The sequence below is a fragment of the Pristis pectinata genome, chromosome 3 (assembly GCF_009764475.1).
Source record: "Pristis pectinata isolate sPriPec2 chromosome 3, sPriPec2.1.pri, whole genome shotgun sequence".
Taxonomy (NCBI): domain Eukaryota; kingdom Metazoa; phylum Chordata; class Chondrichthyes; order Rhinopristiformes; family Pristidae; genus Pristis; species Pristis pectinata.
This window is the reverse complement of record NC_067407.1, coordinates 98,021,572-98,049,311: the sequence shown is the minus strand read 5'-3', so window position 1 is coordinate 98,049,311 and position 27,740 is coordinate 98,021,572. Positions and strand designations below refer to the sequence as shown.

The following is a 27,740-nucleotide window of genomic DNA, read 5'->3' as shown; positions in this document are numbered from 1 at the left end:
TCCAATCAGAAAAGCATCCTTCCACCACCATACTCTGTCTCCTATCACCAAACCAAATTTGGATCCAACTAGCCAGCTCGCCTTGGAGCCCATGTGCCTTAACTATCTAGACCAGCCTACCAAACAGGACCCTGTCAAATGCCTTACTGAAGTCCATAAAGACAGTGTCTGCTGCCCTGCCTTCATCAATATTCTTAGTTACCTCCTCAAAAAGTTCAATCAAATTAGTGGTGAGACAGGATTGCTCCCAAAACAAAGCCATGCTAACTATCCCTGATCAGCCCCTGCCTTTCCAAATGTTCATAAGTCCTATCCCTAAGAATTTTCTCCAATAAATTCCCTACCATTGACTTAAGGCTCACCAACCTGGCCTATCCCTGTTGCCCTTCCGAATAAAGGAACAACATCAACTGTCCTCCAGTCTTCTGGCACCTCACCTGTGACAAAAATCTCTATCAGAGCTCCAGCTACCTCCTTCCTTGCTTCCCACTGCAACCTGGGATAGATCCCACCTGGCCCTGGGGATTTATCACGGCTTGCACGTTCCATGACATCTAATTCCTCTCCTTCTGAATACTGACCTGCTCCAGATTATCCATATACTCTCCCTGAACTCACCATCTTGCATGTCCTTCTCCTTAGTGAATACTGATGAGAAGCATTCATCTGGGATCTCATTCACATCCCTTGCTCCATACATAGATTATTCCTTTGATCTCTAAGGGGACCCACTCTTTCCCTGGCTACCCTCATGCTCCAGATATACTTATCTTGGGATCCTCCTTAATCTTGCTTTCCAAGTATGTTTTGTGGTTCCTTTTTGCCCTCCTAATTTCTTCCTTAAGTTCTGTTCTACACATTCTATATTCCTCAAGAGACTCCCTCGATTCCAGTTGCCTATCCTGCCATATGCTTCCTTCTTTTTTTCTGATCAAACCTTCAATATCCTTTGGTTCCAAGGTTCCATAATCTTGCCGCCTTTGCCTTTCACCCTTATCAGAACAAGCTGGTCCAAAACTCTTAATTCTAAAAGACTCCCACTTGTCAGCTGTTATTTTCCTTGCATGCATCTGCTCTCAATCTACTTTTGCCTGGTCCTCTCTTATGCTATTGAAATCTGCTTATCCCCAATTCAAGACTTCAACTTGAGGACCAACCTTATCCCTTTCCATGACTGCCTTGAACCCTACGGAATGATGGTCACTTTTCCCAAAGTGTTTCCCCAACAACACTTCCACCACCTGCCTGGATTCATTTCCTAAGGTCAAGCATTGGCCCCCCTTTTCAAGCAGGAATATTTACATACTGAATCAAAAAACTCTCTTGGACGCATAATAAATTCATCCCCATCTAAACACTGACAAATTCTAAACTTTAATCAATTTGGGATGAAGGTAAGGGATTCTGTGTGAAATGTGCTTGGACACTTTGACATTTGTTAGAGCAGAAATTTCTGAGCAAGATTACATGACAACAAAACTCATCTAATTTTTCTTTGAAATGGATGTTAAAATGTCCATTTGGCTTTGTACAGAGTGTGTGATCTTAACCATCATTGTTTCCTTTCTAAACAATGGTAATTCATGTGTAAGTGATAAAGACAAAAATCTACCCAATTCTCTCCACAACTATCCCCACCATGGCATTGGTTAGAAACTGAGAGATACAGGAAAAAGCACTGTAGAATTATCATCTGATACCCAGCTCCAAAAATTTGTAGCTACCTAACTTTCTGAAATAATATGCTGGTTATTCAATAACTAGCTACTTCCTGGGACATCTGATAGACCCTTGGAAACAGCATTAATCATCCCATTCATGATGCTACACCACTTTAATTTTAGGAAGAAAATTGTAAATACAATCCTATTATGGCCTTTAAGAATCCCTAGTAGATGGTATAACACATGACAACTAGAAATAAAGTGAAGAAAAAAGAAGAGAAATTTTAGTCTAGTGGGAATATCACATTGAGCATACTGTACACTGCAAAAAGAAAATCAAGGAAAAGGTACTTGAACATAGAGAAAGCTGAAGGATGTACCCTGTCCTAATAATGCGAGACTCTGTTATCTAAAGATCAACTTGGATAAAAAGATCCATTGCAAAAAAAAAGAATTTTACTCCGTGTACAAAACTAGAACATTTGTCATATGATTAGTTACTAAATAAAATACTGAAAATCAAAAGGTAGATTACTTACCTCAACTGCTTCTTTTGCCATTTGCCATCATGGTTGATCTGCAATCACGTAACCACCAGTTGCCAAATTCCTTAACAGCCTAGTTTAACAATGATCTATCATTCTCAGATTGAAAGTTAATAATTTACTTGCCATCAACTGCCATTTGCAGAATAAAGTTCCACAATTTTACCACTTACTACGTGGTGTTTCATAATCACTGTCCAGTAAAACCTTTAATTTGTCACCTGCAGAACTAGACTCTCCAAGCAAGGTACCAATAATAGGCAACAAGCAAATATATAGCTACTTAGCCAGAAAAAAGTAATTGATGGGATAAATGGGAGCTGGATAAGGTGAAAAGAAAAACTACCACATAAAGCTGTGGATAAACAACAAACTATGGATTAAAATCGGTATTGGTTTATTATTGTCATTTGTACCGAGGTACGGTGAGTAAAGTTTCACAGCTACAGGGAAATGCATTGTAGGTAGACAATAAGGTGCAAGGTCATAACAAGGTCGATTGTGAAGTCAAGAGTCCATCTCATCGTATAAGGGAACCATTCAATAGCTTTATCACAGTGGGATAGAAGCTGTCCTTGAGCCTGGTAGTATGTGCCCTCAGGCTCCTGTATCTTCTACCTGATGGGAGAGGGGAGAAGAGGGAATGACCTGGGTGGGTGGGGTCTTTGATTATGCTGGCTGCTTCACCAAGGCAGTGAGAGGTATAGACAGAGTCCATGGAGGGGAGGCTGGTTTCAGGTGATGTGCTGAGCTGTGTCCACGACTCTCTGCAGTTTCTTGCGGTCACAGGCAGAGCAGTTGCCATACCAAGCCATGATGCATCCAGTTAGGATGTTTTCTATGGTGCATCAATAAAAGTTGGTGAGTGTCAAAGGGGACATGCCAAATTTCTTTAGCATCCTGAGGAAGTAGAGGCGCTGGTGAGCTCTCTTGGCCATGGCATCTATGTGGTTGGACCAGGACAGGCTATTGGTGATGTTCACTCTGAGGAAGTTGAAGCTCTCAATCCTCTCGACCTCAGCACCATTGATGTAGACAGGTGCATGTACACCACCCCCTTTCCTTAAGTCAATGACCAGCTCTTTTGTTTTGCTGACATTGAGGGAAAGGCAGTTGTCATGACACCATGTCACTAAGCTCTCCATCTCCTTCCTGTACTATGACTCATTGTTATTTGAGATATGGCCTACTATGGTGGTATCATCTGCAAGCTTGAGGATGGAGTTAGAACAGAATCTGGCCATGCAGTCATGAGTATATAGGGAGTAGAGCAGAGGGCTGAAGACGCAGCCTTGTGGGGCATCAGTGTTGAGAATAATCGTGCTGGAGGTGTTGCTGCCGATCCTCACTGATTGCGGACTGTTGGTCAGAAAGTCAAGAATCCAGTTGCAGAGGGAGGTGTTGAGTCCCAGGTCTCAGAGTTTGGTGATGAGTTTGCTTGGAATTATAGTATTGAAGGCGGAGCTGTAGTCAATAAACAATAACGTAGATGTCTTTACTGTCCAGATGCTCCAGAGATGAGTGTAGGGCCAGGAAGATGGCTTCCACTGTAGACCTGTTTCGATATTAGGCGAATTGCAGTGAATTACAGTAAATTAGACCTCTCAAAGAAAATTTAATGTTTCCAACAAAAACTGACATTCCTGGGATGACATGTGAAAGAGACATGACAAGTTTAAGACAATTAAAAAAAAGTGACGTAGAAAATGCAAAGAGAAACATGCAAAGCAGGTGCAAAATCGGACAGTTAGCCTCTAAAACCTGCTCTGCCATTTAATAAATTTGTGGCTGATCTGATTTGTAGCATCAATTCTACAATCCTGTCCCCCCTCAGTAACCTTTAACCTTCTTGCTAATCAAGTATGGACCTACCTCTGCCTTAAAAATATTCAAAAATTCTGCTTCAACCCATCTTTGAGGAAGAGAACTCCAAAGACTCACAACCCACTGAAAAAAAAAGCCTCACCTCCATCATAAATGGGCAACTCCTTGTTCTAGATTCTCCCAACAAGGGAAAAACAAAAGACATATACAAAGAACCACCCTATATCTTTATATATGCCTTTTATATTGGCAACATAAAAGTGAAATAGTGAAGAACTCAATGTCAAAAAGGTTAGATCAATAGAAATATTTTACAGAAGGTAAAGGAATTACATAGGGATTTGAGGTAACAAGGAAGCAGCAAGGATGTATTGAATAAAGGAAATATAATGGATGTTTTGCTTATGGATTCTCAAAGGGCACTTAGTTGATAAAATTAAGGCATAGTGGCAGCATAAATAGGATGTTGGTTAAGAAACAGCAAAGAAGAATAAAGGTTGTCTGTCAAACTAGAGGGATACAAATAATAATGTCCCATTGTTGGAACCATTCCCTCATTATAGGCCGTGCCAAAACATAACAGCAGTTGGTGTGACCACCAAAAATAACATGGTCGAACTCTAATCTCCCTGGTAATGGTAGGCACCTGCATCTTAAGAATTGTGCCAGAAATCTTCATAAAGGAGACTTGGCCAATAGGCCTGACCTGTCTGATCTGCTGAATATTTCCATATTTTCTGATTTGATCTGTCATTTGGGCTGGCTCCCCTTTACAGGAGGGCAGTTGTACAATTTCTCTGTCATATTGTTCAGACTTCAATTTCTCCCAGATGTACCTCTTCCAAGTCTGTTGAAGTTGCATGTCATGGAAATTCCTCTCGCATGGAAGTAGGAATCCCAGTCCTCCACTAACTATAATGGTCTTGCTTATAGTTTACAGATTATTTGATTGTTAATATACACCCCCTGAGATCCAAAGGATTTCTGCCAGCATGCTCATTTGTTTGTAAGTCATGAATGACATTGGGCATTGGTTACAATAAAACAGGAAATGTGATTAACTAAGATGATAACTGCAAGCCAATTCAGCAGGACATGGAAAGGCAACCAGATTGTACAGATAAATAACAGGAGGAATTTAATGTCAAATAATACATTTTGCAAGAAAGAAAAGTGAAAGGAAATAGACACTGTATGGTAAAACACTGAGGGAGGGTGAGATAATGAGTAACTTAGATACCTTTCAATGTAGATAATGATGAATCTGTTGCTAGACAAAGCCATAAACAACAATACATTTTAATAATAAAGGCCTACAGTTCAAAAGGAAGTTAATAAAGGTAAACATAAGAAAGATTTATTACCTTGGAGCTGGAAAACTGTGTACTGTTCTGTTCTGTACCCCACCATCATCAAAATGGTGTAGAACAATTTAATTGGTGATACAAGCAGAAATAAGACATTTGGGCTTTTTTCACTGGAACAAAGACATTTGAAATAAAGTTCTAATAGAAATCAAAATGACGGAAGATTTTGATGCAAGTAAAGAAAACTTTGTAGTGTTTAAAGAGCTGACAATTATAATATATTTAAAGTCATATAAAGAACAAAAGTAAAAGAGCAGAATTGTGGAAACTTCATCAGCAGGACTGCAACAGTACATGAAGTAATTCATTGCCACTTTCTCAAGGGGTATTAGAGATAGGCAATGATTGCTGGCCTTCCAGTGATACACACATACCAAAAAAAATACATCTGACCTATGCTGGGTTCTGGCCCAAACAATGCTTAAAATTTAAAATTCTGATCCTTGTGTACTGACCATACAGCCTTCTTATTCTGGCAACTCTTCAAGAACTCTGTGTTCCTCTTATTCTGGACTCTCATGCATCCACAGTTTACTTTGGTCCTCCGCTGGCAATTATGCTTCAGGTATCTAAACAGTGAGCTCTGGAATTCCCTACGCAAACCTTTTGCATTCTACCTCTACCTCTCTCTAATTCTTTAAGATATACAGTATTTATGTGACCCAATCCCACATTCTTTCTGAAAACACATGTGAAGGACATAGTATTTTGAGTTGAAAGCCATGAATGTAGGAAGATAATTTGCTGGAAAATATTATAAGTGGTTGTCCCTACATTGAGAGAGAAAGTATTCTCTGGCCAGGGATCCTGATCAGAGACTAGGTGCAGAAATGGGAGACCTGCAGGTCTCTTAATCAGAACCAATAAAGGGAACACATCAATGTCTTCAAGTTCTTTTCCAGACACTGGCAAATGTCTAGTCTGATCTACTTCACCTCAATGGGAAAATGTATCTGAAAACACCCATTCATCAATGGTCTTTCATAAGCTCAAAAGGCAAATGTGCCAGATACAGCATCCTTGAGGTGCAGATCATGGGCACACAGAATTCACAAAAGACAACTGTGGTGTCCTCAAAGTATTGACAATTTGATCTCCAGTCATTACCTCATATTCCATAGAGTAATGGATAGCCAGAGAACATGGCAAAAGTGGACAAGGAACTGCTGAAGGTAGGTAAATCATCAGTCAGACCCCTATTGGAGCATCCTAGCCTTCCACAATACCCCAATCCAAGGGATTATGAGCAGTCCTTTGCAGAAACTTGTGCAAATGAACTGGAATTCCACTCCCAGACACAAACGTAGTACCAGAAGTACAAAAGAATGTAAGGTGACAACTGTAGGTGGCAAGAATGAAGTCTTTCGCACTGTTACAACGAACGTGCTGAAGATCTGACACCACTCTGAGTAGAGAAACAGTGAAGGCAAAGTCCACATAAGACCCACACAATCTGTGGCAGAAGACACTGGTGACTTGGTACACCTCACTCCAGGTCACACAAGTTCATGACAGAGGAAGAGGTGCAATCTCAAGAAGACAAGCAAGGAGGCTTGCTTGTTAGAGGGACTGAAAGATTCACCACTTGCCTTGCAAAGTGAGAATACCACATTCTGTCAACAGGCCCAGGAGAACTGTAACCAGTTAGCATCAGATCTGGCAGGAGAACTTGAGACCAAGTAAAGGACGCAGAGACTGCTCAGTCATTTTGGTTGTTTCTTTTTTCCTTTTGATTTTCATTATTGAAGGCAGGATGTAACATGCGTGACATACATAATATTGGTTGGTACCACCTAAAGAACTGCAGCTAAGTTGTTTAGTGTGGAATCTGCCAGAGGCCTTTATGGCTTCATGGAATAAGCAAACAGTGGAAGTGCTGTCCTGGCATTCCAAGTTCCTTCAATTAATAAAGTACTTTGTTTAATTTACTGGCCATTCTCCAATACCTTAAAGAGGAATTAGGAAGCACACTAGAACAAAGTGATTTGGGATTCTGCTTGTGCCCCAGGTCTGGCTGGTGTAGGGTCACAGAGGAGAATTTCCCAGTGTAAAGGTGTGGAATTCCAGCACAGCTGGACTTTGCCATTGGGCTATACATAGAGTCTAAGAGTGGAGCAGAATGATGGACATGCCTGGCTGGGTCTGTCATTCAGCTCATCCCAACCTCATTTCCCTCCATAGATACTGCCTGACCTGCTGAGTTCCTCCAGCATTTTGTGTGTATTGCTCCAGATTCCAGCATCTGCAGAATCTCTTGCATCTCATGATAAAGTTGAATAAGCCCAGGACTATTACCTGTTATAACCACGGGCCACAGGCAGCAAAACGCAACGATGTCATGTGTATTTAGTGCCTTCTCTAGGGGTCCATGCTTTCCAGCAACAGAGGGGCAGCCAGCAGCCCAAACAGCCAATCAGGTTAAAGCGTTCTTAAAGGCAGCAGAGCAGAACGGAAAAGCAGGGAATATAAAACACTGTGTGTAGAAAGCAAAGTAAAAACTTGGTTAAGGGAAAGCAAAAAAAGTTTATTATATGTCCTTTGACGAAATAAGACTCCACATGCATTTTTTTATGTCCATACAGCTTGTTCATCAAGAACTATGACCTTATGTGCCATTTAAACCAGTTCACCCTGACTGAACAACACTTAACTTTACCACTGCTTTTATGGTGAGAATTGTTTGCCAGTAGCACAAGTTCATGAAGAATCAGTAAACTGAAAGCAACTTCTAGATTTTCACATTTAATTGCATGTGCAGACATCATAACTTGCTGTTAGTTTTATATGGTAACAACAGCTTCATAAATCCTTGGCCAATCGTTCTAAGGACAAATCATTTCCATCTAATCCTTCTTTCCCCATCATCTAAAAAAATTATGTTGCTGCAGCAGGAATTGTGACATTGGCAAGCGTGCAGATTAAATATTGTACTTCAGAGAGATTCTCTTCCAGCACATTGTGATTTAGAAGATCCAGCACAGACATCTGGCAAAATATGTAAATTTTTTCCATGAAATCCTGTGTTGACCTTCTTTCCCTGAAGGAATATAGGCAATGAATGGTTTAACGAGGCAATTCCTGCTTTTCTTCTCATATAAAGCCATTTTTCAAGCATGAAGCTAAACAATTTAAATTTATAGCTAGCTAAGAAGATAAGAATTAGGAGTAATTGGGCATCTAACCTTCCAAGCCTGTTCCACCAAACAATGCTATTTTCCATAAATAAATTAGTAATTGCCCAACTGAGCAGCAGACCAGAGCAACCCTGTGGGCAGGCACAGTAGCATAGTGGTTAGCATAACGCTACTACAGCGCCAGCGACCCGGGTTCAATTCCGGCCACTGTCTGTAAGGAGTTTGTATGTTCTCCCCATGACTGCATGGGTTTCCTCTGGGTGCTCCAGTTTCCTCCCATGTTCCAAAGACATATGGGTTAGGAAGTTGTGGGCATGCTATGTTGGTGCCGGAAGTGTGGCGGCACTTGTGGGCTGTCCCCAGAACATTCTACACAAAAGATGCATTTCACTGTGTTTTGATGTACATGTGACTAATAAAGAAATCTATCTCATCACTTGGCTTACATCTAGCCATGTATTTGCATTTGAGGAAACTAAGCGGTGATCCTCCTTTTATAATCATCTCACTAATTGCCATGGCAAGGAAGTTAGAAACAGGTTAATGACCTGCTCACATTAAAAAAACAAAGAGTCTATTACACATGATACAAGAAGAGCCAACTACTGGATGTGAAGCAATGTAAGAATGGGGCTGACTCGTGCCATAAAACACCGAAGAAACCTTGTTTTTGACCTATTAGTTCAGATAGCCTCCTTAAAGAAATAGTGTTTGTGGTCTATGCAAGGCGAAACAGCAAATCTATATTATTAGAAACAAGTCTACACATTAAAGACAGTGCATATATTTGTATTGATCGCTACTGTAGCAATACATTTAGATTTTTGATTCACTGTCAAATGGACCAAAGACTAGCTTCATAAACATTCCAGGCCCTGCAGTCTTAATGTCGATCCAGATGCATGTGACCAGAACAAATATTTTTATGTGAATACTTTATTCATTAATATGAAGGAGTTAATGCTTCCAGCCGAACACACACTGCAAAGTCCTCCTCACAAATATCTGGAGGCTTGTGCCTGAACTTACCAGAGACTGATCAATCTGACAGTTCATCCTCACAGTATTCACCCAGAATCCATAATCCTTGGGTGGGAGCTGCCCAAGTTGCAGGACAGACCGTCCAGAATTAGAAGCACGATGGTAAAGAGTCTTCAGGGGCCCTGAGAGTTTTCATTATTGACTGTGGACTCTGCTTATTCACCAATTACCTGTCCACTGGTATTCACTCCGGGTCGGGCCAGGATCATTTGAGTCCAGATCTCATTACAGTCTTGTATTGATTAAAATGACTCATTATCTTATTTAGAATGGACAGTAATTTTCCCCAAGTCAGTTCAAGCTCTTTAAATGTTACTCCCTTATACAGCCTAATGTCATAAAACAGCAGGCTATTGCCTAAATATTAAAAATAGGTATGATAACAGTGTGGCTTTATTGCTGGAATATTAGTAAAGGCATCGCCTAAAAATCTGGGGTTCAAATGGCATTATGAATTTTAATGTATTAATTTATTCATTAAATAAATCTGGAATAAAAATCTAGTATCAAAAGTGGTGACAAAATGCCTCTGGAATGTTGTGAAAGCCCAACTGTTCCAGTAAAGTTCTTTAGAAACGAAATTTGATTACCACCCGAGTGGTAATTAGGATAGCTTTAGCCCTGTTATCACTATTCTATAGTTTTTAGACCTCCTTAATTTCCCTGCAAACTTGGCCCTTTATATCCTTCTCACTACTTGGTGTCTTCCACCTAGTTGTTGGATTCTCTGCTCTCTCTCTCTCTCTCTACAGTATGAAATATTTTGTTAATCAAAGCTGCTACACATTTTCTTTCTTTCCATACCTTTCCTGAAAATTTAATATCAAATAATATTTAGTGTATAATGCTGCAATTTTTGGAATTGCAAACTGAAACTGCAACCTATTGGAATTTTTTGAGGTAATCTCAAGTAGGATGGACAAGGGAGAGGCAGTGGATGTTGTGTATTTAGATTTTCAAAAGGCCTTCGACAAGGTGCCGCGTAAGAGGCTGCTTAATAAGATGAGTGCCCATGGAATTACAGGAAAGATATTAGAATGGGTGGAGCATTGGCTGGTAGGCAGAAAGCAAAGGGTGGGAATAAAGGGATCCTGTTCTGGTTGGTTGCCGGTTACTAATGGTGTTCTGCAGGGGTCGGTGTTGGGGCCGCTTCTTTTTACACTGTTTTTCGATGATTTGGATTATGAATTAAATGGTTTTGTGGCTAAGTTTGCAGATGACACCAAGATAGGTGGAGGAGCAGGAAGTGTTGAAGAAACAGAAGGGTTGCAGAGACACTTGGACAGTTTAGGAGAGTGGGCAAAGAAATGGCAGATAAGATGCAATGTTGAGAAATGTGCGCTTGTACATTTTGGAAGAAGAAATAAATGGGCAGTTTATTATCTAGATGGGGAGAAAATTCAAAATTCGGAAGGGACTTGGGGGTCCTCGTGCAGGATACCCTAAAGGTTAACCACCAGGTTGGATCGGCAGTAAGGAAAGCGAATGCTATGTTGGCATTCATTTCAAGAGGAATAGCGTATAAAAGTAAGGAAGTGTTGATGAGGCTCTATGGGCACTGATGAGACCTCACTTGGAAAACTGTGTGCAGTTTTGGGCCCCTTATCTTAGAAAGGATGTACTGATGTTGGAGAGGGTTCAGAGAAGATTTACGAGGATGATTCCCGGAATGCAAGGGCTTACATACGAGGAGCCTTTGTTGGCTCTTGGACTGTATTCATTGGAGTATAGAAGAATGAGAGAGGACCTCATAGAAACATTTCGAATGTTGAAAGGATTGGACAGAGTAGATGTGGCTAAGTTGCTTCCCTTGGTGGGTGAGTGAGTCCAGGACAAGAGGGCACAGTTTTAGAATTAGAGGGTACCCATTTAAAATGGAGATGAGGAGAAATTTCTTTAGCCAGGGAGTTGTGGATTTATGGAATTCTTTGCCGCACACAGCTGTGGAGGTCCGATCATTGGGGGTGTTTAAGGAAGAGATTGATAGGTATCTAGTTAGTCACAGTATCAAGGGATATGGGGAAAAGGCCAGGAATTGGGGCTAGATGGGTTTAGCTCATGGTGAAGTGGCAGAGCAGACTCAATGGGCCGAATGGCCTACTTCTGCTCCCTTGTCTTGTGATCTTGTGAAATTTTAAACCAGATTTTCATCATCGCTACATTAACATAAGCCTATGTGGTTATTTTTGTTTGCAGTTTACCAACGTTATTTACCATGCTTCCAGTGTTTATACATTTGCACTGCAGAGATATCTTTCTGCCTTGTCAGATTCCTTCTAGTACAGTACTATTTCTTGATCTAGTCCTTGTTGCCTCGTAATTTTTTGCTCACCTAGATGCTCCTTTCCAATACTACATCCTGTTACCTATAGCCCTGCATTCCCCAGAACATGATAAAGTCTGCAGAGCCACATCCCTAATTCCCCTTCCACCCATCATCATGACAGGACATTGGTCTCAGCTCTTTTGAAGTGCTTGGATGGGTACCATTTCTCCCAGAACCAGTCTCAGTGACTCTGGAATCTGAAACCTTCCCTTATTCACTTTGTATTCAGCTATGCATTCAGCTGCAAGACCTTGTCTTCCTGGTCTGGCAAATTAATGTCTTTGAGGTCCAGTTCTTGAATCTCCTTTCTAGCTCTCTAAAATCTGCCAGCAGGACCTCATCTCCCTCCCCACCTGTGATGCTGATGTAGACCATGACCTTTGGTTCTTCACATCTTCAATTGAAAAAGAAATCCTTTGACCATAAATAACATCTGAGTAAGTTACTTCTGTGTGGTTGACCCTTGCCATCTGATATCTCTCAATGCAATAAGGTACCTCATCACCTAATGAATGTATGTATTTCTTCAAACTCTTATTGTCCGATTGAGGAATCCTTAGTAAAGATTAATCTTGTAACAAACTATTTTATTTCACAATGGGGGACACCTTCAGAGCAGATTCTGCTCTAACTCCATCTACGCTTGCAGATGAATAGGGAGTTGCCTCACAGGTGGATAGGGTAGTTAAGAAAGCTTATGGGATGTTAGCATTCATAAGTTGTGGGATCGAGTTTAAGAGCCACGAGCTAATGATGCAGCTCTATAAAACCCTGGTTAGGCCACACTTACAGTACTGTGTCCAGTTCTGGTTGCCTTATTAGAGGAAGGATGTGGAAGCGTTGGAAAGGGTGCAGAGGAGATTTGCCAGGATGCTGCCTGGTTTAGAGAGTATGCATTATGAGGAGAGACTAAGGGAGCTAGGGCTTTACTCTTTGGAGAGAAGGAAGATGAGAGGAGACGTGATAGAGGTGTACAAAATATTAAGAGGAATAGATAGAGTAGACAGCCAGCGCCTCTTTCCCGGGGCACCAATGCTCAATACAAGAGGGCATGGCTTTAGAGTAATGGGTGGGAAGTTCAAGGGAGATATCAGAGGAAGGTTTTTTACCCAGAGAGTGGTTGGGGCGTGGAATGCGCTGCCTGGAACGGTGGTGGAGGCAGGTACATTGGTCAAATTCAAGAGATTGCTAGATAAGCATATGGAGGAATTTAAAATAGAGGGATATGTGGTAGGAAGGGCTTAGATAGTCTTAGGTGAGGTTTAAAGGTCAGCACAACATTGTGGGCCAAAGGGCCTGTATTGTGCTGTACTGTTCAATGATTCTCTGATTCTATGACCACCATCATAGTGGGCCGAATTTCAAATAACAATGAGATGGAGTATAGGAAGGAGATAGAGAGCCTATTGGCATGGTGTCATGACAACAACCTTTCCCTCAATGTCAGCAAAACAAAAGAGCTGGTCATTGACTTCAGGAAGGGGGGAGGTGCACACGCTCCTGTTTACATCAACAGTGCTGAGGTCAACAGGGTTGAGAGCTTCAAGTTCCTCGGAATGAACATCACCAATAGCCTGGCCTGGTCCAACCATGTAGACGCCAAGGCCAAGAAAGCACACCAGTGCCTTTACTTCCTGAAGAGGTTAAGGAAATTTAGCATGTCCCCTTTGACCCTCACTAGTTTTTATAGATGCACCATAGAAGGCATCCTATCCAGATGCATCAAGGCTTGGTATGGCAATTGCTCTGCCTGTGACCGCAACAAACTGCAGAGAGTTGTGGACGCAGCTCAGCACATCATGGAAACCAGCCTCCCCTCCATGGACTGTCTACACTTTTCGCTGCCTCAGTAAAGCAGCCAACATAATCAAAGACCCCACCCACCCCGGACATTCTCTCTTCTCCCCCCTCCCATCAGGCACAAGATACAAAAGCCTGAAAGCATGTACCACCAAACTCAGGGACAGCTTTTATCCCAGTTATAAGACTACTGAATGGTCCCCTTGCATAATAAGATGGGCTCTTGAACTCACAATCTACTTCTTTATGGCCCTTGCACTTTATTGTCTGCCTGCACTGCACTTTCTCTGTAACCGTGACACTTTATTCTGAACTCTGTTATTGTTTTACCTTGTACTACCTCAGTGCACTGATGTGATGAAATGATCTGCAGGGTAGGCATGAAAAACAGTTTTTCCACCTCAGTACACATGACAATAATAAACCAATTTACCAATTTACAACAGTCAGGATTTTAAACTACACTTCTCATCTTCACATAATGATAAAATAACTGAGACATTATATACACACTTGGATCAATGGGTAATAACTTAAACCAAACACAATCCAGTCTGCCCTGTGTTTCCTTCACAGAGACAGAAAAAATTCTGCAGATGCTGGAATCTGGAGCAATACACAAAAAATGCTGGAGGAACTCAGCAGGTCAGGCAGCGTCTATGGAGGGAAATAAATAGTTGACGTTTTGAAATCTTGACTGTTTATTTCCCTCAATGGATGCTGCCTGACCTGCTGAGTTCCTCCAGCACTTTTTGTGTATTGCTCTGTTTCCTTCTGTTGCCAGAAGCTCTCCCAGCTTTTCTCTTTAGCCTAAACTAACTGCTCAGAAATGGGTCTTTGATCATATCTTTTCAGATCTTCACCTGTCCAAGAAAGAGCTACAAGTGCTGTTTTTCAAATCCACTATACATTGGAGACACAAGAAACTGCAGATGCTGGAATCTGGGCAAAAAAAAACAAACTGCTGGAGGAACTCAGCGGGTCAAGCAGCATCTGTGGAGGCAAAGGGGTAGTTGACATTTTTGGGTTGAGACCCTACTTCAGAACTGAGAGTGTTGAGGGGAGACAGCCAGTTTAAAGAGGTGAGAGGGAGGGGTAAGGCAGGGAATGGCATGTAATAGGTGGAGGGAGATGATGGAAAGAGTTCCATCTTTCCATCATCAACCTCCACACCTGGTTCCACCTATCGCCTGCCAGCCCCTGCCTCACCCCTCCCTCTCACCCCTTTATACTGGCTATCTCCACTACCTACACTCTCAGTCCTGATGCAAGGTCTCGACCTGAAATGTTGATGATCACATTGCCTCCACAGATGCTGCATGACCCACCGAATTCCTGCAGCAGTTTGTTTTTTGCTCTGCTACTACATTGCCTCCCTTTGAAACTAAATGGGTGAAACACTTTACACCATCTCACACGTGGTGTTAGTGACAGTTCAGAGCAGGAAGAGGTTAGTCAGTCCCTCGTACTTGCTCTGCCATTCAATAAGATCATGGCTGATCCAACATTGGCCTCAACAATAAACTTGAACACCATTTTCCCACTCTCTCCCCATACCATTTGACCCTCCTGTAGTTCAAATGTCTATTGATCTCCACCATGAATATGTTCAATGACTCTGCCGCCACTACTCTCTGGGATAGTCAAAAAGTCACAGTCCTCTGAGAAAAGAAATTCCTCTTTAACCACATATGAACTAGAAAAACACTTTCTCTAAAGCTATACACCCAGATTCTAGATCCCACCAGGGGAAATATCCTCATAGTATCCATCCTGTCATTCCTCCTCAAACTCAATTCTGTTTCAATAAGAATGATGACCATTCTTCAAGATGGGATTTGAGGTTGATGACCTTTCATCAACTTGAAACATTAACTCTGTTTCTTTCTCCACAGATGCTGCCTGGCCTGCTGAGCATCTCCAACATTTTCTGTTTTTCCCTCTAAGCCTTGGTGTTGCAATTTGGAGGAAGCGTGGAATGAAACCATCATCTGGAATAAACACTCATCTTCTATTCGACGGTCGTGCTTCCTGTATGGGGCGATATTGGATCTGAAAGGGCATGGCACAAATGGCATTTTAGGAGTTTTGCAAAATATAACCCAGATCAGATTATAAGCCACAAAACAAGACATCACTCATCAGCATTAGACTATTTGGTGAACCTTCAACTGGATTTACAAATGTTGCTCCAAGTCAGCCATATGAATGCAGGAGGATTTCCCAGCTTCTAACCTGTACACAAGCCAAGCTATTTTGCTCAAATTGACTCTAATTCTCTGGTTAGCAAATTTCCAGGATCTTTGCTAGTTTTAATTATAATTTTTAAAAACAAGTTTTCTGCAAAAGGAAGTAACCCACACAAGTTTAAAATAATGAGCAGATTACTTTGCAGATCTAATGTTCCTTTTATTCTTCAACTCTCCTAAACACAGTGAATAGTAGGGCGCTGTGCAGCGTTGTAGGATAGAGGGATTTAAGACATAGTTTCCTGTAAGTGGCATCACAGGTGGACAGGGTGGTGAAGAAGGCATTTGGCACACTGGCCTTCATCAATCAGGGCACTGAGTACATGTTACGTTGCAGTTATACAAGATGTTGATGAGGCCGCACCTGGAATAATGTGTACAGTTTTGGCTACCCTGTTATAGGAAAGACATCATTAAGCTGGAAAGAGTGCAGAGAAGATTTACAAAAATGTTGCCAGGACACAAGGGCCTGAGTTATCGGAAGTGGTTGGGCAGGTTAGGCCTTTATTCACTGGAGCATAGGAGACTGAAGGGTGACCTTAGAGGTGTATAAAATCATGAGGTGCATAGATAAGGTGAATGCACATGGTCTTTTTTTCCCAGGGAAAGGGAATTAAAAACTAGAGGCCATAGGTTTAAGGTGAGAGGGAAAAGATTTAAAATGGACTTGAGGGTCAACTTCTTCACACAGAAGGTGATGCATATATGGAATGAGTTGCCAAAGGAAGTAGTTGAGGCAGGTAAAATAAGAACATTTAAAAGACAGTTGGACTGGTACATAAATAGGAAAGGGTTTGAGGGAAATGGGCCAAACATGGGAAAATGGGACTAACTTAGATGGGCATCTTGGTCGGCATGGACAAGTTGGGCTGAAAGGCCTGTTTCCGTGCTGTATTACTCTATGACTCTATAACTACACAGGCTTTCCACTTTCCAAGTCCAAGACCACAGGCAATTGACCAGAAAACAAAACATATTCCATTAAACTATGAGAACCAACTTATAAGGGGGTAAAAAAGAATGACAAATAAGGGTAATTATTTCTTGTGGTTTACTTAAATGAGTAAACTATTTAAACTTTAATGCAACACATATTCTGCAATACAAATGTACAGCAAAAGAAATTCAGTTTCCTTTACCCTGCCAATGTAAATATGAAATGAATTTTGACACCTGTAATGGTAGAGAAGTTATTTTTGTGATTCTAACCAATTTGCCACCATTCTTGACAATCATTTGGTTTTACTATTTTTTCTCATTCTCTGTAACCTGTCCCATTAAGAAGATCAAAACTAATTCCAGGAATTTAAAAGAGGCTGTCCTCATGAAAAAAATGTAAAATCCTTCTGTTGTCTTGGGAAACAGAAGTGCCATTGCTCATTTTCTTCACTATAGCATTACAAACAAATAATATATGTGAAAAATTATTTGATGGCACATGAGAGTGGATTCAGTAACTTGTGTCAGCAGCTGTTCCTGAATTACCACAGTTTTTAGAGATTTGCGCTCTAGATGTGGACAAACAAAAGCCCAATAATTAATTTTATTATGCTGCTTCAGAAGAGATTAAGGGTCAATCACACTGCATGGATTTGAGTTGCGTAAAGACCACACCAGGTGGGATTGGCAGATTGCCTGCCCCAAAGTACATTTGTGAATTCATTTGGATTTCAGTGGAAATCCAACAGTTTTTATGAAATTTACTTTGCTGGTGCTGATTACATAAAACATATAGCACAGAGACAGAGTCTTTGATTTAATCATTCCATGTTGGTATGTGTGCACTGTCCTACACTATCTACCTCAATACCCCCAATAAACATATTCTTCAATTTGCAATTTTCTTGCATGTACTTATTCAGCTTCCCCTTAGAGGTCCCAATGCTATTTATCTCAATAACTCCCAAGTGGTAGCAAATTTCACATTCTCACCAGTCCGAGGACAATTTCTCCTGAAATACAATGGTCTTATATTTATAACCCTTATATCAGATTCTCCTGCAAGTGAAAGCCTCTTCTCTGCATCTGTTGTGAGAACAGATTTCACTTGGAGCACTTCTTTTCTGAAGAAAAACCCCAGGATTTCTTGATAGTGGTGTCTTCTCAGTTCTGATATCAGCCCTGGACAGCTTTAAAACACATTATTCAGTACTTCCACTGCCAAAATATACTGAATTCAATGCTACAAGTTCCCATTGCAAGACCTGAATTCAGATTTCTTAGTTGACAATCCATCTCTATGACCAGCACAGGGCTATATATAGTTAACATATTTGGGCATTCTGGCATTAAGCTTTTTATTTGGTAACAGCAGAAGAAAATATTAGGAAAATTCACTTTATTACTGTGTTGATTTATTCATGGAAACTTACTGATGCAAAGGAAATAATAAGGCATCAATCTAACAGACTGGCTTTGAATGTTGTTTAATTTGTAAAATACCTGCATGATTTCATGCTGCCATGTGCACATTACGTGCAACAATTCTCAATGCACCACCGGCAGCCTCAACTACTGTTACAACTTTCAAGCTCACAAGTAATCAATGGTTTAAGGAATCATTCATTTTGGTTAATATTTTGATCCAGAAAGGGATGAGGTAGATGTGGCTGAGGACAGTATCAATGCCTTTCCATCATTCAAATTCAAGGAAACTAGGGCACCCTTAATCTTCCAGCATTGTATTTTAATGCATTTCCTGGGCCTTATAAAATCAAGAGTTTACACTTAGTCAGAACAAGTTCCTTTAATTCTTCTGTCTTACATCTTTGTAATTTCCGTATTCAAATATTACAATGTGAAAGCTCTTTCCCATTTAACATCTTGCAGCATTCACTGTGATGCCCCATTATGGTGATCATTTACTGAAAGCAAAAAAAAAGTCATAAATTACAAATGATATGAGTCTAACAATAGAAGGAAATGCTGGTAGTACAAATCTTTATCTATCAACTTCTGTAGAAATAATAAGTGTGGCAGGAATGGTCCTAACAACTGCCAGTATGAAACTACAACTAGGCTGCTATAATTCCTTTGCAAAAACATTGTGAACCATGCAAAAGTTTGGAGGTTAAAGAGAGGCCCCTCATTAGCTTACCACTAACAGGAAGGAAACAAAGGAAATGAAATTCTCAACAGCTGAAATGACTCTCACTTTTCAGAGAGAATGCAGAGAAGATGATGCCAGGAAGACCATCTAATACCAACAAGAACACGGAGGCTTAATCAGAGGGAAGGAAGATACAGAGGCAGTCAATGCATTCTCGACCAACACTAAATAACACAGAAGAGGTTCAGGATCCTCACCTACTTGGTCAAGATAAACTAATAGCAATGCATATCCTTTGATCATACAACTGAACATTTCTTTATCTTTCATATTCATTTTCTCTTTGGTAACTAATTCCTTCTAAAATAAAACTTTTTTTTTAAATAATGAAATGCATTTTTACACAAACCACTCTTTCAATTCATTTTATCTGCCACAAAGGTCACCCTTCAAGAAAACCTCTATTAAAGGGATCTTCCTCCTTTCATCATTATGGCATGCATGACCTTGGATTGGACAACCTTTCAAGATATGACCATGCCTGAGACATGGCTTTTTTCCTTCTGAAAAGTAACATAGCACACAACCAGGACCACAGAAGGACAATGAAGGCCCACGTGGTTATAATCCCAGAAATTCCAGGGAGGAGGAGGAGTAGTTAGATAGGCAGGTGAAACTGTAGGAGATGGTGATGTTGAATAAGACACACATATAGTTCATCAGAGACGTAAGAAGCTGCAAAGAGTAGGGGAATCTGCCTAATACATCACGGGCACATCCCTCCGCACCATTGGTAGTATCTACAGGAGGCACTGCCTCAAGAAGGCAACATCTATCATCAAAGATCCCTACCATACAGGCAATGCCATCTTTTCGTAGCTACCATCGAGCAGGAGGTACAGAAGCCTGAAGTCCCACACCACCAGGTTCAAGAACAGCTTCTTCCCTTCAACCTTTCAGTTCTTGAACCAACCGGCAAAACCCTAATCACTGGAGTTTAGCAACACTACGGCCACTTTGACCACTTTGCACTAAAATGAACTTTGTTTTCTGTTCTAATTGTGTTTTCTTGTAAAAATTGTGTATAATTTGTCTTTCTTGTGAATGCTGCTTATATGATGTTATGTGCCTGTGATGCTGTTGCAAATAAGTCTTTCATTGCACCTGTGCATACATGTACTCATGCATATGACAATAAACTCAACTTTGACTTTGGTATTTGTTTTCTTGAAGTATTGCATTTAACTAGATTAACTTACCATTAAAAAAGTTCAGACATCACTGAATGAACAGCTGAATCAGCTCTTCTACCTTGGAGGTAGACGCTTCGGAACTACATAGTTTTGTCCACATCTATAGCTGCTTCCAATTTCTCACCAACTCCATCCTTCCAGTTACCTGTACATGCTCTGATACAGTGACCTATATGGTACTCACAAGGAATTAAAAATATCAACCAATGATGCTCCGTGAACTTCCCACCATTTCACAATCTCAGCCAAACAACAGATTATATTCCTTTCTTCATGCTATTGTAATCTAGTTTCCTCCTTAATCTCAGTTTCTCCCCTTGATCAGTTCATTTTCGTGACTTCCTTTTACTAAGAAGGGATTCTTAGGATTAAGATTTTCCTGATGACAATAACATTAAGTTTTGTTATCATCTTTGTAAGATTTCAAAGGGTTTTTCCCAGTGCTGGTGCAGCACTTTTGTAACTTGGAAACCAGAATTTCACCATAAGAATGGTTTGAGTTTGATGTAAGAACACAAAAAAAATGTAGCTAGGGTAGGCCATAAGCATCTTGAGGCCACCCTGTCATTCAATGACAATGTGGCTGATGTTTTACTAGTTCCCTTTCCTGCTTTATCCCCATACTGCTTGATTTCCTCAATTCAAAAATATTCTGTCGATAGTTGTGGACTCTCTAACCAGGAGAAACAACCTCTCAGCATCTAATCTATCAAATTATTTTCAAATTTTATAGACTTTAAGGAGATGATCACCTCGTTCTTCCCTACTCCAGAGAATGTAGGCCTGTTCTGCTAAACCTCTTCACCACAGGATAAAACTTCCACTTCACACTTTCACACAAGAGGCTGCAGAGGGTTGTAGACTTAGCCAGCTCCATCAGGGGCACAACCTTCCCCATCATTAAGGATCCTCACCATTCGGGACATGCCCTCTTCTCATTACTACCATCAGGGAGGAGGTAAAGGAGTCTGAAGACCCACACTCAATGTTTCAGGAACATCTTCTTCCCCTCCGCCATCAGATTTCTGAACGGTCCATGAACCCAAAACACTACCTCATTATTTCTCTTTTGCACTATTTATTTATTTTTTTAACTTATAGTAATTTTTATGTCTTGCACAGTACAGCTGCCATAAAACAACAAATTTCATGACATATGTCAGTGATAATAAACCTGATTCTGATTTCTTAGTGAACTATATCCTTCCTGTGCTCCATGTGCAATCTCCCAATTGTTGTGCATAATTGCAGCAGACTTTCTAGTCTTGTAGTCCAAGGCCATTCAAATAAAACCATATGATCCACATTCCTAAATGCTGGCATATCTATTACTAACTTTTCCATCTTTGCATTCTGCTCTGCCGTAAGTGAATCTCAGGTCTTTGATTGCATGTTTAAAACCTTGTTAACCAGCATTATTCATAATCAAAATATTTGGGAATCTGCACCCATACATTTTGGTCCTTCATCCTATTTAGACTCTTATCTGAGCACTTGACTTCCTTAACAGTCCTACAAAGTTCCCATCTCATCCCTCTCTCGAAATTCATTTGATAAAGTACACGCCAATTCTGCAGATTGGTAAACATCTTCTTGCATTTTGTCACAGCTTTCCTTGGTATCAACTATATCATCTAATTTAGTGTCCTTTGAAAATTTTGATAATCTACTTTAAATTCCAGAGTCCAAATCACTTATATAAAAAACTATAGTACCAGTAATGAAGAATTCCACTTCCCACTTTTTGCCACAAGAATAATTTAATAAAGTCTGGTTGCCATGATGGAAATGGCCTGTGCAAAGCAATGGAGAAAAATTTGCACAACCTGATCGTGCTTATTTATTAGGAAACAGCACTAATTAGGAACTAAAGTTCTCAATTACTGTCTAGGGCACTAAAGGATGCAATGCAGAAAAAATAACCACTAATAATAGTACGCAAAATGGCCTCCTCAATATGGTATCTGCCAGAGTGATACTTTTCAGCTCCATCTCACAACCACTGTCTCTGAATTGCGATGCTCTATGCCTATTCCTCTACTCAGTACTGGATGGGCAGAAATTTTCTCCAATTAGATAATGGATATACCAGAGCCTTTGACTTTGGACTGGCTAGGCTCCAAGCACTGGAATTCCTTTCCTAACATTTCAGCCTCTGTCTCTTTAACCTTATTGAATAAATTTCTGGCCATATGTCCTAAAATCTCTGTGAATTGGAGTTACACGTAATTGATGAATTCACTTTAAAGCTGGCTGAGATGTTTTAAGATGAGATGAGATGAGATATCTTTATTAGTCACACGTACATCAAAACACACAGTGAAATGCATCTTTTTGCATAGAGTGCCTGGGGGCAGCCTGCAAGTGTTGCCACGCTTCCGGTGCTAACATAGCATGCCCACAACTTCCTAACCCGTACGTCTTTGGAATGTGGAAGGAAACCGGATGACCCGGAGGAAACCCATGCAGTCATGGGGAGAATGTACAAACTCCTTATAGACAGCAGCAGGAATTGAACCCGGGTCGCTGGCGCTGTAATAGCGTTACTCTAACCGCTACAGTGCCGTGCCTGTATTACATTTATTACAAATGGAAATTTGACTTAGTGTTGCAGTAGTTCCGGTTGCCACCTATGCAAGGATGGGAATTATAATAGTTCCCTAGCTCTTATGAGGGTCTTTGACCTGAAACAAATCTGTTTCACTTTTCACAGATACTGCTTGACCTGTTGAGTGTTTTCAGCATTTTCTATTTTCGTTTCAGACTTCTAGCATCGGCATTTCTTTTTATTTTGTATTACTGGGAATTATATAGGCAGATTTAGAGTCAGAATAGGGGTGACAGCATGGAGCAATTAGCCCTGTTCCCTTAATCCTATTTAAATATGCCAGTACAGCCTTGTGATGGGCCTTCAAGGGAGCAGGTCTTTTTCTCTCAGACAACTGAGCTGCAGTTTTTCTTGTGGTAGATTTGATGCATTAGCCGTTGAAGAATCCATTTTTCTTTCTTTGCCACCTCAAAAAACAGACAGCAATTCATGCAAAATCCAAGCAAACACATTTATATCTCGGTAAAATAACAGTCCGATTTACCAGGAAAATAAGGTTTTGTTTTTAAATACTGGCTTGAAATATACACTTCCACTATTTCTTGGACCGGGGCAGCAATTGCCAAAACAGCCGACCCACTGGGCAAATGTTGCCGATACCAAGAAAGGCCAAATTCAATTTCATGGAAGGTAGATAGTGTCCAGATACAGTTGCCATTCTTTGAAGCGACTTTTCCCACCATAAGTACTAAAGACTCAGAAGAATCATAAAGTTTGGCAAGCAAAATTATTAGTAATTCATTTTACATTGTCATGAACAAGATGGAACAGAGACAAGAAATTATCAATGGCAGTGACAGAACATGAACGCTTAATGTTTTCTTCGTATGACATTTATAAATAGATCACACTATAGTTAAAAATGCAGTTGTAGGGAAACCATATGGATGTGTTAATTGCTTGTTTGATAATACTATCAACAGTAATATCTCTGCTCAAATGTGCAAATTGAGGACGGGAACGTTCAAGGTGGCAGAATAAACCTAGCCGGGGGAATGTTATAGAATGAGTTCTTAGGCAATATACTTTAAGCCCACCTGCTTTAATATGTTCGCTACTAACCACCTGTGACTATGTGAGAATCCATCCAAGCATAACTATATTTCGAGTCAAAAAGAGATCAGTAATAATCACTACCAATATGCATGTCATCTCAATACCCAATTGCATGTATGTGTAAATTGGTAAGATAAAAAAGCAAAATGTCTGTGCATTTTAATCAATAAGGAGACTTTACTCCTTAAATTACTGATGGTAGTTAAGTAAATACACATGCGAAGTAAGCAAATAAGATGTGAATTATGTCCATGTGGCTAAAATGCATTTTGGCTACTTAGATCAGTCCCTGTGACTAAAATGGTGTCACTATAAACTCATCTATGGCTGCTCAATAATTTCTATTGCTCAAGACTGCTTAATTATTAAGCTTGTAAGCCACTTCTCTACCATAGTTTATACTTCACTGCCATTTACGGAGATCTGATGATGGTATGTGTGCCACACCAGCACACTAAATATGATTCCTCAAAACAAAGAGCTTCCAATCTCAGCCTTATTTTGTCAAATGCTGAATGGAAGCTGCTTGCTGGTCCAGATTAAAAGCAAAAATAAAACAAATAAAGGAGAGTGATTGTTGGATGCTTCACCTCTGGCTTTGGGTGATGAATTGAGAACAGCATTACTAGGGGCCTAGTGATGGGACCCATGTCCATTCAGTGTCAATTGGGATGCTGAACTTAGGTAGTCACCCACAAAACAATCTCCCAGATGTTTAATATCATTCATTATGGCTTCTGGAAGGGAACTGAACCTGGCATTTTGCATAATCAGATAAAACACATTGTAAGTCTTTGATGTTTGATTCTACTTTGCTCTCATTCATCCACTGTTTATCAATGTGTTTTTTTATAATTTGGACAACCCATAAGTAGCTCATCTTATTCTCAAACCAACATATTCTGTATAAAATGCTGTATTCTATATTAAAAACTGAGTTTTAGGAAAGAATTACAAAATGTACACATGTAATCAAAGACTTGTAAATGCAAACACACTTTTACAACTTTTCCTAAAATTAATTTGTGATTTTCCAAACACTGTGAAAGCTTGATAGCTATTTGGAATATTTCTTTCACAATAATCAGAACGAGGCAGATATCAGAGAATATGGTTGTCATGAACTAATGTTGCACTGCAATGTAGGCTATCCAGTCTTAAAAATATTCTTTCTTAAATGTCATAAAAAGTTGAACTTTCATAAGCAGAGGACACAAAATTAACCAAGAAAATTGTTCTTAAATGGAAAGAGGAAATATCAGCATCACTGAACTAAGGTCTGGAGCTCCTGCTATTTTTTGCTCTAATCTGACATATGACCAGATGTTTTCAGAATATAAAACAACATCAGTTTAGTGCACCACTCAAGTGATTGTCACAGGGCGACCAAATACAGTGTAATAACCTAGTGAACGATGCCCTCATGTATTTTAAGTGTGTATGCTGAGAAAATAAAATAATCCCAATCAGAAGAGGTAAAGTGCAGTCAGAATAGAAAGTGCCAGAAAGGCCCTGTGGTGCAGCATTGTAAAAACCATTAACATGCTCCTAAAGTCAAAACTATCGGGAAATTCCACATTTGCACCAAAGCAGTTCTTACACGGGGTAGGCCCTGTTGAATTAAGTAGAAATGAGGAAAAAGGTATCACATAAGATTTTCCTGATGATCTGCTTACTAGCCCATGGAGTGAAGTACATTTTTCAAGCGTTGACTTGGATTTTTACTATTCATGCTGGTTCCGCTGGTACGTAACTCAGTTTATAATCTCTAACTGTGTATTTAGTAGGCTATTCCCCTTCTTCATTGAACAAGACAATTAGCTGGGAAAAATTCTGCAAACTACAACACAAGACCCTCATCGGGTTTTGCGTGGGCTGGACTCGTTCTGCTTCAAACGGTTAGCTCCCAATTAACGTAAAACAAACACAAATCTATTTTTCCGGGCACGTTGGTGCAATGTTATTTGAAGAATGCAGCCAGTGGGCAATGAAGGCTGGACCCTTTGGGAAATCTAGCCTTTGTTGCAGACCCTGTGGTGTAGTCCTACTTTCCCCACTCAGTGACGCACACTGGCCAGTTGACGTCAGCTGTGATAAAACCCACAAGAAATGACCAGAAAATGAACTAAAGTGAGATTTTTATGGCGTGTCTACCTCCCTACAAGGCCATTGGCCGCAATAGTATCCGAACCCCGCTTTGTGCCAAATTATTCCGCTACCGTCCCCTGTTTTTTTTAATAAAAATAATCGATGGGGGAATGAATCGTGTGAAGCTGGGATCACTCGCCACCGGCGAGCTGGCGAGAAGCACATAAGTTGCACAAACCTTGCAGCATTTCCAAGCCATGGTCAGACCATCACTGGCTTCAGAGCGCTGGCTCTCTGCTCAGTGGAGCAATCCCATAGTCTGTGCATTGCTGAGCAGAGGCCACGCTCGCCGGATGATCAGAAATTCACCTTGTGCTTTCGACTCTTACCTTGGTCTTTCGCCCCCGTAGCTGGCGACGCCTCCGGGACCAGGGATCCTTCAAGGGCTTTACGTTTTTTCGACATCGACGAGATATTTCGGTTTTTTTCTTGGTTTGAGTTGCCTTGTTTCACTTCGCCCTCTTTTCTGGGGAGGGACGGGTTGGCGTGCAGCTCGAAGGATGGGCAGGGATTAGCAGTCAGAGAAAGAAGGGACTTTCTCCTGGAGGGGAGGAGGCGGCGAGACCGGGAGAAATGGCTGAGCCTTCAAGAGTCGTGACGGGGCGACCCCCTCCTCTCCTCTCCTCCTCGCCTTTCAGTGATGGGCACAGTTCACCAACTGATGCCCACGCTCACTCCCAGCGGCGCTTCTCTTTGCACCTCTGGCAAGAAACTTGACGGTGCTGTCAGCCACCAGGATAAAACAGACACCCGCGCCTTTCCCGCGGACCGAGGGGAGGGGAGGGGAGGGGAGGACCGTGTGTTGCGGATCGCAGCTAACGGATCACGTGTGCCCGAGAAGACTTGGAGTGGAAATGTGCGTAAAAAACTCTGCTCTCATTTTCTCCCTTCGGTCGGGTAAGGGGCCGCCCCCCGGTCGCCTTCACTTGTTGGGGATCCGGTGACGGAGCTCCAAGGGTGGACTCTCATCCTGCCAAATGCCAGGTGGGAAGAGCGAGGAATGTGTTTGCAGAGTGCCAAGCTGGTCCAGCTGCCGGCTGCCGCACGGAGCGCCGATGCAGGGGCGAGCGACCCGGCGCCCCTTATGCACTGGAATATCAACCAAGTGCCCGGAGAAGGGAGCGCCCAGCCACTGCCAGTAGACAGAGCTGCAAACGCTACTCGTCATCAACAGTTGGCACAGGGGTTAAGGGGGATGGGTCTCTCTTGTCGGGGGTCACTTATTCCACAGACTTTGAGAATCTCCTCCAAACTGGCTTCACCTTCTTTGCAGAGGCTTCTTTGGGATTTTTGCGGCGTCGGACAATATTCGCGCCTCGGAGTCCCTGGTCTTTCAAAGACAGCCTGTACCACTGAAGGTGTTCCAGGACCTTCGCGCAGAGTCCTCCTGCTCCCTTGCAGAACCGAAGTCTAATGCAGAACATTGTCTTGACGTTAAGAAATCAGCTTCACGCTCGGACGGTGAATGATTAAAGGAAAGCGGTGTGTCCTGAAGGATGCTCCGTGCGGTTATCAGCCCTCTCCTCGGGGCGCCGAGGTCGCACAGATCTTGATTGTGAACCAGTCATTCACAACTGTTAGTTCACAACAGCGGCCAGTAGTTTTTAATGTGGGTTCAGCGGCAGGGTAGAGATGCTGGCTGACAGAGCCGGGAAGTTGGGCTCAGCTCTGCATAC

The 27,740-nt window shown here is 41.2% G+C and overlaps 1 protein-coding gene across 2 annotated transcripts in view; it reads right to left on the bottom strand.

Moving 5' to 3' along the window:
- The window catches only part of pde10a (phosphodiesterase 10A), a 296,991-nt gene extending 269,784 nt beyond the window's left edge, over positions 1 to 27,207 (bottom strand). For both annotated transcript variants that reach the window (XM_052012872.1, XM_052012873.1), the window contains exon 1: positions 26,394 to 27,207. In XM_052012872.1, the coding sequence (XP_051868832.1) occupies positions 26,394 to 26,469 (76 nt within the window). In that variant the 5' untranslated portion in view covers positions 26,470 to 27,207. The remainder of the gene's footprint in view (positions 1 to 26,393) is intronic.
- Positions 27,208 to 27,740: the final 533 nt, after the last annotated feature.